Source organism: Trypanosoma brucei, chromosome 8, assembly GCF_000002445.2.
Source record: "Trypanosoma brucei brucei TREU927 chromosome 8, complete sequence".
NCBI lineage: Eukaryota > Euglenozoa > Kinetoplastea > Trypanosomatida > Trypanosomatidae > Trypanosoma > Trypanosoma brucei.
The window spans coordinates 235,549-246,329 of NC_007281.1; the positions used below are offsets into that span (position 1 = coordinate 235,549).

Here is a 10,781-nt window from a genome sequence, read left to right on the forward strand (position 1 = left end):
ACGTTGCTGCACTTTAGCTTCCTCCAAATATAATGAATAGCAAGGCGCTGTTGCACTGTCCGTTCCTTTGGCGTCAAAAAAAAAAGCAGAGAAACATGAAGGTAGTAAGAAAATGAATGGGACACTTTAAGTAAAAAGTTTCTGTTTGTTTCGTATATTATTGTAACAATAACGAAAAGTGCAGTGGAATTTGAGACGCGTGGGTCGAACGCAGCAGCCTGCATTTTGAAAAACAATGCCAGTAATTGAATAAACTCCACGATGCACTTTAATATAGAAAAAATGCGCCACAAAACAAAGGATTCCAACGCGAAAAAATACATAGATACGCAAGTGCACAAATATATAAGCGCGCACCACTGGAACTTACGTTCGGTCCCCTAACGCAAATCAGTTATTCGGAACCTTGCAAATGTTATAGAGAAACAGTGGAGGTACCACCTCGTTCTGGCTTGTTGAAAAGGAAATAAAATAAATGAAAAAGAATACAAAGTCAGAAAATTTTCTGATAATTGCACTAGTAGCAATATATCCCTCTGAAAATGCAGCTGTTGTGTGTAATCCGAGGGAGGGTAGTCACTTGAATGTAACAATACATGAGTGCAATGCGTCGAGCCGAGAAACAAACGAAATAAAGATGTAGAAACGGTTGGGACACGCAGAAACGTTTCGTCTTCGGGAGTGAAGAAAATTTTCCAGTTGCTCGCCCAGTTGCGAGAGCCACACCATCTGCCCGCGGTATGGAACAATTGAGTTACAGAATACGCTTTTCACAGGATTTCATTTTTAGTGTGTATGTAATGTCTGTAGCATCAATGGATCACGCCATTTTTTCTTCTCTGTTTTTATTTTTTATTTTTTGTCATTAGTCTTTGCGCTATCACCGAAGCTGCTGTTGTCATTTGAATGAATTCCCGTAGAGGAGCAAGTATATTAATGATGTTACCGTTGCACTGGGTCTTGGGAACCGAATAACCCAATGCCTTCCTTCTCTTCTCACACCCTTTTGCTCCTCTTGTTGGTGCTTACCACTTGCGTTCCTTCATACAATAACAGTATTCAGCGGAGTTTCATTTTTCTTCACAACAGTTAATGGTTCCTTGTTGATTTCTCCCTTACATAACATCATCTTTCTCGCTACCCAACTTATACACGAGAAACGTTTGCTCGCCACAACACTTTTTCAGGCATAATGAGACAGCGTGACATGAAAGAAAAAAAAAGATGGACCCTGTAGCCACAAAAGAGTAACGAAGCTTTGTTGCAGTCACATGTCGCTGTGAGAGATGACCGAAACATAATGTTGAAACAACAAAAGGAAAAGCGAAGAAAAGTAGCAACGCGATTAACATCACAAGCTAAAAGGAGGGGGGAAATGGCACAGGTGGAGAATATAACACGCTGTAAAGTTTCAGCATGTTGGTATAGCCAGGATGGAAAGTGGCAGAACGATTATGCAACGGGGGAAACCCCATCTACAATATTTCACTCCCCATCCCCATGGTTTATTTCGAATACGGGCAACCCCATTCACAAAAACAGGACTTGTACCACCCCTACGCACCCCTCCCCGGTATGTATTCTTTTCAGGTACTGAACTTCCCATCAAGGCCTATTCCGGGCTGTTTGCACCGCCACCAGAAACTCTTCCAGCAACATCTTGTGGTTCATCTGACCAGTGCCCATCATTGGATTCTCATACCAACACGCAACTACGTTACTTTTTGGTGAAGATATCACGTAACATAATCCACTCATGTGCAGCAGGCGGCATTTGCCTCCCATCATTGGATTATCCGGCAAGTAGCGATAAGTGGAGCTCGTCAGTGTGTCAAGTAATCGTGCCCGGAAATGAGGTCCCTCTTCCTCATTTTGTGCAAGCACCGTATAACAGGGAATCATCTCATCTTGTTTTGCACTACACTCATACGTCGGCAACAGGACGCAACGAAGGTGGTACGGTGGGGCATTGGCGCTTACAGCACTGACCCAATTGAGGAGAACGGGTTGTGTACACACCATCCACGACACCCTTAGAAGATAGTGGCAGCGACGATTGTATTCCCTGGGTAGTGACACATTGATAGAAATTTGACGGTTAGGGGGCGGTTCCTCCAGGCACCTTGTTCGACCCGTTCTACGATCCATCGCGCGGCAATGTCCAAGTGAGAGTTGCTCTTCGTCAACAAGAACAACACAATTAACCGTCGGTTCCTCATTTGAAGAATCGCCAACAGGGATACCAGTCGAGAGTTCTTCAACGTTCTCTGCCCAGGTAACCGGGGTGCGCACACGGAGGTTCGAATTGAGACTTTTTTCCATAAACCCCAAAAAATCTTGGTAGGAGACGCACGCGTTGTCAAGCGATTCTGGAATAATTGCTAAGCACATCTCGTTCTCGGGAAAGGTCAGCGTTAATGAACGCGGAATGAAGGTATCGGATCTACCACGGTCATGTATGTATGAGTCAAGGGCATCCCACTGAAAGGCAGCCTCTTCACTAATTTGCATCTCCAGATTCACCCTCCGGGCACTAAAACTCGTGTTCAGGTAATTTAGCAACAAAAACTTGTGCTCGACCTTTTGCATCTTGGGCAAACTTGTGTATACACTTCGGTGCAATAGTCTCGTGATGTGAATGCTCTGACCCGTTTCATCAATTTTCAGCTCGTGAATCTGATAACCGATTGACGTGACGACACGTGCATGGGGAATCACGTCTTCACGTGGCCACTGAATCTCCGCCACTGACGGCAGGGACAGCACGATTTGATGCCGATGTTGTAAACGCTGAAGAACATATTCCAAACTTTGCATTGTATCACGCATTGGAATAGAGTATTGGTGAATCGGTTTGTCGAAGAAGCTGTCTCGTGGGTAAGCAGGTTTCGCGCCGAAAAGAGGCAATATTCTACAGTAACACAACGCCGACCAGTGCGAACGCTGTGCGGCAGCTGCGCCTGCATCGTTTGAGTACGAACTAGACAACTCTGGATGAGCGAATTTCCAGCGTCTTCTCAAGATCGTTTCGGTGCTGGCACCGTGCGCAGCAATTGACGCCTCGTCTGTGCGTACAGAGGTGCAGTATGGATTAATAGGTTTCATAGCGAACATCACGCCATTCTTCAACTGTACATGCGCAACCGGTGCCGTTACCGCCCCAGATCTCTGGTCATGTGCATTATGACCACGAGCCTCACAGGAACTAATGCTTCCAGCTGATGAAGGCAGAGGCATGGTATCGACATGAGGAAAGGAAGTCGTGGATGGCAAAAAGAAATCGTCCCTATACTTCAGCACCACCCTCTCGTCTGCTATGAATGCCACGTTATTTTTTCGGGTGGGGAGGAGAAGTGTTTGACCATCAGCAACAATAACGCTAAGGTCACGGTTAAAGATATTTGCCGCGCAAAACTTAGGATCAATGTTTTTACGTTCCTCACACGTGAAATGATCCATCTTATCTGAGAACGAATCCATGAACCACGTCCAAGTGTTAGCATCATTGATGATGCACGGGTTCCAAGCACGCCCTGAATGAGTAACCAGGTTCAGATCGAGCCTGAGAACCATATTACCACTTTGAACATCAAAGTCAACAATATTTCTCCCGCACGGAACAATACTGGGGGCGTCGATGGATGTCCCCACCCGTCCTATACGGCTGACCTGGCAGCAGTTACCTATCCCTTTTAAAATAAACTCACACACCGTATCCCAATTCCCCTGTCCTTTTCCCTCCAAGCAAACATTTACAAGGCGATACCACCTTGCACAAACAAACGGTTGGTGTGCTAATTGCTTTCTTGATCCGATTTGTGGGTAACCAAGTGACCCCCAAACATCCCCACCCGGTAAAGCTGGGCTGAGTTCCATCAGTGAGCGAAAAGCAGCTTCTCTCAACTCCCTACCTTCACTCAAGGCATCTGCAGATACATCTTTTGTTTGACAGGGATCTGCGGATGCCTCTCTTGAATTTCTCTGAGCTTGCGTCGTCCGTGGAACATCTTCACCTAAACCCGTTGGGGTGCCCGATAGTGGAGCGGAGGATTTTACCTTTTGAGAGTCCTCACTCTCAGAAGGGGCTTCCGATTTAGCAACCGAAGGGCCGGAGGTTCGTGGCTGAATAACAGGCAATAACAAAACTCCACGGGGTTGCATGGGGGGAATAGCCAATCCGGGTGATAGAGGCGCAACTTCCCCGGCACATCGATGCATATCAATTTGTTTCCAGTGTTTCTGAAACCACTCCTCTCGTGTAAATAGCTCAGAGGACGGAACATTGCCACCAGTGAAGTCCGATGGCAGTTGGTAAAAGTAGCATCGAGCCCATTCAGCGTCTATATAAAGACGGTGGCAAGGCTGCTCAGCGCCAAAGTGAGAAAAGCTAGGATTTTCATCATCATTAACACACTCCAGTAATGGTGCAGAGTGGAGCGGTGGGCGACCCATACAAATAATGTTTACCTTCTCCATACCAACTTTCAGCAGCCGGATGCATATTGCTTGCACAAGATCATTGGTGACTTGAAATATGCCCTTCCCAGCGGAAACCACGCTAATCATTAGCCCAGTGTTCTTGTCACTCCGAAGCTCTTTGGTTTCATCTAATAAAAGTCCGATGGTTTCAACAGTGCAGGAATTTTTCGATGGAACGAAAAGGTCCCTGGCGGTTAAATTTTCAATCGTTTTTGAAGAGGAAGAGGAAGTGCAACTACCAGCAACGGCGCTGTTGCAGTAAACAACAGAGGTTACCCCACCTGCGCGAAGCTCTTCCTTTACCTCACCCAATACACGTCGCAAAAACTCCTCACACTGAAGGTTGATATCCTCCGTTATCATTGGGGACCGGCTGTCATCAGGCACGTGCATTACATGAACGACGTCCACACAACCCCTAATAGCATACTTAGGGTGCAGTCTCCCGGCCATTACAATACGGAGATGTGGTGAGGCTTTATGCTTAGAAAGTTGTTGGGTTAAGTATTCGCCGAGAAAGTTTTTGACTGCCCAATCAAGCTGAATACACCCATCAGAGGTGAGATTCCACATCTCAGCTGATATTTCGAGTATAATGTAATGGACCGCCGAGAGTGAAAGAAAGTTCACCACCGTGCCTTTCGTTACAAGTCCGCAACGCACAGAACGATACCCCTTTGACTGCTCCTCCACCTTTCCCTCTTGACGATGATGTTGCGCCGCACCACTGTGCTCAAATCCATTCGATAATAAGCCTGTGCGAGGGGCTGGAGGCGCCTGCGGCACGCCACCACCACTATTGCCATGCGGTGCAGGATTATTTTCCCTTTTCCTCAGCATTTCGTTAACCTTCAAACAAAAACCTAAAAGGTTAATCTCCTCTCCTTCGTAAATAATGTTATCCCGCAAAGCCTCAGCAATAAGAAACATATCCGCACGCGAAATCTGTTGACGCTCAAAGGACAGTTCGACGTGCGAGAGACCGAAGCGCTCACACACCTCATCGTAAGAAGGTATAACACGCGCTACCGCCTTGCCATTGGCGATATTGTTGATGAACTTGCTCTTGTTAGCCAACGAGTAGAGGACGCTTATTGCCCCATTCGAATGAGGAGCGTCTTTTTCGCCAAAACAATATGCCCGACACACCCAACTTTCGTGACTGACGCATGGTGTAGCAGTGGCCGAGTCCCATCCCAGTGACTGAGCATCCGTGTGAGTTGTTCCTCTTCCGGTTGCTATTGCAATCGGATCCGATGAGGGGAAAACACCCAAGCGGGCAGCACCACCATCAAAACGTAACGGTAGTTGTGACCCTGTAGAAAAAAGAGTGCCAGCATTCGAGGTGCCACCGACGCCGCCCACGGAGGGAGCTATTGATTGGCCTTGTGAACATGATGACCCACAAAAGCTGTTACTTCTGTAGCCCTCCCCACAGCCGTCCCCGCTGTCGTGGGATGGGATGAATAGTTCGATTATGGCTTCAGTGAATGGTTCGCCGGGTGCGGGCATCGGAAGTCCATAGTTTTTGGGGTAGTACAAGAAAGGTACTGTAGAAGTGCTCTCCGCATGGCTTCGGAAGACAATCGTCGTAAGGATATTGCTCTGTCCATCAGTAGTTTGTTTTTCTACCTGTCGACGCCTCCTGCGTAACGGTACACCTTCCGTCTGACAGTGAGTGGCCATTGGACCTCCAACCGTTGTTGTTAAGGTACTCAAGCCTTCTTTGCGTATTGATTCCACACGTGTAGTGTAGAAACCAAGACTAAAACACAACGAACTTCTAACGACAGTGACGTCACCGCTGCGACACAGTCCTCACACCTTCCCCTTTCGCTTCAACTGTACTATCGAGAAACAAAGATACGCGACAAAGGGGGGCATGGTTGCCTGTGTGAAACAGCTTGAGAAGGTACAACACACTAATAAACATAGTTGAAGTACCAACGAACTTGAAGGAGAGAAGTGCAGAGGGGTAAAACGCCCACCCCGCAGAGGGTTCCCTACCACCCTCTACACGCCGGCAACACGAGCCACGCAAACACAATGAAACTAAATGATTTAAAATACATCACAAATGAAGGTTATACCTTTCACCTACCCGTATGCGCCTCTTTTTTTTTTTTTTATTGCGTTGCACAGCACCATTGTCATCCGCATACGGCTTCCACTCTGTCCTTACAACGCACCGACTACCAAAAATTGGAGGGTAAAACTGTGAACGTAAAACAGAAGGTACATGGAATACTGGAATAACTAACTCCTACGGATAGAAGGGGAAAACACAAATAAATTACCTTCGTCTTTCAAACACTGCCAGAGCAGTCGGTGTTGATAAAAAGAGAAACACGGCAACACACATGTCGAAACCAAACAAGATTATTTTTTTTGAAGAACCCCTCTCATTGCGTCCATCAAAAGAGGGATCAACACCGAACTCACTGCAACTCCTAAGCAAGCCACTTTAGAAACAAGCCCACACTCACTCATGCCTGTCGGCGACTTATCCTTTTCACCATGACGCGCACAACGGCGACTTCAAAACTAGCATCTGAACGCGGAGTACCGCAAGGCGATTGAAACGGATGAAATATCATGTAAAATAGATTCCTACATACCATACTTTAACTGGACTAGGTGTTCAAATATATGTATATAGTACATGCCTCAACACTAAGAACAAGAGTCACCTAGAACGTACAAAACTAGGTATAGCAGATGCTGCTGAGCTTTCTCAACTCAATGTTATATTAATGCCGCGCAACATTCGTACGACCCTTTGTTTAACTTTTTCATTGGGGTGACCGCTCAGTCGCCCTCGCATTTCATTCACTAGTGACTGTAAATAGCTGTCACCAGCCTGATCACGCAGCAATTCGCCATGATCACTGCAACTGCCGCTGCTGAGAACATCTTCCCCAGAAACCACCCCACGCTGAGACAAGACTAAAATACGTATTTTCAGTGCCATGGGAACCAGCAGAGGTGGCAATTCCCCACAGTCAAGCGTTCGCAGCAATTCCGTTCCTCTTCTTTCATACGTCCCTCTACTGCCTGTACCTTGAGGAACAGGAGCCTGTCTCCGACGCTTGCCTCCTAATCGCAGGCACGCACTGTCTACAGATCCCAACGCAGTGATGCATCGGTACTCCGCGTGCCGCTCCAGTTGCTCGACATGGTGAATCGCTGCCTCCGCTTCCCCAAGTGCCATAAAATAGTATGCATAGCATAACTCAGTAACACAGCGGAACATCCAGTATCCCCGGCGTTCCTCCGTGGATGAACAAATGAGCTCTTTTCGCCGTAAGACTACGTCCAAGAGGGTAAGGAAACACCTGATGCGCTGCTTGTTACTAAGGAAGGCATCAAATGTAGGAGGAGCAGCCGGCACATTACCTGACGACTCCGCCTGAGCTACGCCGGATGCATAGTAGAACAAGAAAGATGTATCATCATCGACGTCTGGAGCCTGAGAAGGCGACCAGCCACCATCCACCACTGGAGCTCCTGACGCCACCCCAAAGGTACAGCGGTCCCACCGTGGGATCTGCACACGACCACCACCTGGCAGAGTCCACCTCCTAAAAGTCGTCTTTAGCCCATCCCTCAGCTTGTTAAATACCCGGTGCATATCTTGAAACCAACTCGAGACGGTCCCCATAACATCCGTTCCAGGAATCGCGGCCTCATTCCTGTCATCGCCTGTGCGTTGGCTCGTTGAATCACCGCGTTCCTCCCTTTGTCCTGGACCACCGCCGACAACTGGCAACTCCTCAACTAACGTCCCTTCATCTGCAGCTCTAATATGGCTAATGTGTCGCTCAGTGGCAGGAGTGAGGATAGAAGTGCCAATAACAAGAAATGGATCGTCCTCTCCATTCCCGCTAGCAGAACTAACACCGCTGTCACTTCCCACATGCCTATCAATACTGTCGCCAAGGTTGCTCGTATCCTCCGGTAGAGACATACGGGCAGACGAGAGAGCTGTGGCATCATCAGTGATCATGTCGTCAACATCAACATCACCATCATCTTCGGCCCCCTCAACGACCATGCCGCGTATCCCACTAAAAGCATCAGATTCGGCGGTAGTTGAACTCATCGCACCGTTCGCAAGGAATAAAGGCGGCACAGTACCTATCCCACCAACAACCCGACGGGAGCCAAACACCCAAGTGGCCACTAACTGCCTTGTCAAAAGAATCAAGTCGGTGAGGGACATATGTAGAGCTCTCTCTGCAGCAGCGAACTGCTCCAGTGACGCTTCAACATGCGACCGCGAGAAATTCACGTGCCATATGCGATCCTGTGACTGATATTGCCCTACTTCCTCGTTGGACTCGTCTTCGTAATGAGAGTCAAAATCGTCAACGCTGCCTCCACCATCGTCGTCACTGTCATCACTTACCGTCGTGTTCAGTTCCACCCGCACATCAGTTCGGTCCTCGGTATCTGGTGTGCGGGTTACCAAATTGTCACCAAGGGAGAGAATTTCGGAGAGTCGATCGCCACGAGTGGAGGGGATTTCGCCAAGCAAAATTCGTCGTACAGTGTCTACCACCCCAACGACAGATCTTGAGAAAGTGTCTTCCACCTCCTCACGGTGTTCTATTGACTGAGAAACCCTGCCGTTGAGGGGGCCCAGTACCTTAATAGTATCGTCAATCCCAGACGTCAACAGCCGACCGGTGCGATGGCTGTACAACACAACGTTGACAATGCTAGCATCCCCAGGTGTTGTATGAATAAGTTTCCCATCACTGGTTCGCCAAAAGAACACATTGCCGCTGTCACAACCCGAACAGACAATGCTGTCATCCTCCATGAAGGTAACGTCCTTGAACATAGTTTGTACATTCCTTCGCCCCGACATTTTCACAGCCCCATCCGCCGTGGCAACAGTCAGTTTATCAACCGCTCCCATATCCAAAACCGATGAAAAACCAGTACACGTTGCGTTCCGTGACGCACTCGTCGACACAGCTCTGGAGTACAGGGTTTCCAACCAAGGAACAACGTAGACATGCTCTTCACGGTAGTTAACAGCAAGAGAAGTACCGTTCGCACTAAAAGAAAGTCCGCTTACGCCATTTGACCGACGAACACAAGGTATGGTGATGGCAGCAAAGGCACCAAGCGAGCACATACGCACATCGTGTAAGTACACCGCCTCAGTATTGGTGCCTGAAGCCAAAAGAAACGGCCAACGATCGTGCACTGCCAATGTACGCACCTCCCCTACACTTGGCAGACATGGGTTTCCGTCGGTCGTTCTTTCGCTTTCCAAGCGACGGGTGCGGGTGTCAATTCGGGATATGAACCCATTGAGGTAACCAACGTACGCCGTGTCAGGCCACCACGGAGAAACAGCAATGGAAGAAGCTACTTGGGAATGCCGGCATTTGTAGAACGACTCACCCACTTCTAAATCGGTTACCAACGTACGGCCATCACGTGCACACGACACAACATGGTGATCATTGCCTGGAACAAAAACGGCATGGAATATGTTGGAACTATGCCGGGTACGGTATCGCTGCTTTATTTGCCATTCAAATGTGTCGTACAAACAAAAAGCAAGATCGTCAGACCCCGATAGCAACAACTCACCACTCGCGTTCATCGAAAGAGAATTCACGCAACCATTATGCCCCTCTAACTCACGCCTGAGCCCAAATGAGCGTACAAAACTTTCGCTTGGGGTTTGGGCGCCCTCGGATGCGATAGGGTTGGCTGAATGCTCCATTTCCTCCGGGTTTGCGAACGGATCGCAATGGGATTCCCTTGTCCCATCCAAATGAGTAACGGATTCAATACAACCCCGTAAATTATGCGGCAATTCTTGCTGGTACGCTTCCGCCCTCTGCGTGTGGACCAGAGATCGCAGCGAACCTGTGGAGAACCCCAGCGGCTGCATCCGCCACGCTAAGCGAACGTCATGGCAATAAAGAGGGAGCTGGTCCCTTTTAGTCTGTTTGAATCTCTCGCACTGCATCCGATGTCAAAGCCCAAACACAGGCACTGGCCAATCCTGTTTCAGACTAATATGTGCTATCGAGCAATAATAGTGAAAATTTAGTGCGATTGCCCACCCCCTCAAAGTATATATATATATATATATATATAATGGTATGTGTGAATGTATGACGTACAAAGTATTGGTTCCCCCTCACTATGTCCACTGGTCGCCTCTGATTACTGTAGAGCCTTTCCTTGCCCAACCACAAATCCCAATGGATTGCAATTACTTTGTCTTTTTTCTTTTTTTGCCTTCGCTTAGTTTGCCCTTTAGCTGTTTGCAC

At 48.1% G+C, this 10,781-nt stretch overlaps 2 protein-coding genes across 2 annotated transcripts, besides 2 other annotated features; both read right to left on the reverse strand.

Moving 5' to 3' along the window:
- Nucleotides 1-10,781: part of a sequence feature (sequence corresponds to BAC RPCI93-12O16) that runs on past both edges of the window.
- Nucleotides 1,606-6,165, reverse strand: Tb927.8.830 (hypothetical protein, conserved; the record flags this gene model as incomplete). The annotated part of the gene is made up of 1 exon (XM_841827.1): nt 1,606-6,165. The coding sequence occupies one exon, from the start codon at nt 6,163-6,165 to the stop codon at nt 1,606-1,608; it is 4,560 nt and encodes a 1,519-aa protein (XP_846920.1).
- Nucleotides 7,214-10,474, reverse strand: Tb927.8.840 (hypothetical protein, conserved; the record flags this gene model as incomplete). Its single annotated transcript, XM_841828.1, has 1 exon — nt 7,214-10,474. One exon carries the CDS (start codon nt 10,472-10,474, stop codon nt 7,214-7,216), a length of 3,261 nt encoding a protein of 1,086 aa, XP_846921.1.
- Nucleotides 10,582-10,605: a microsatellite.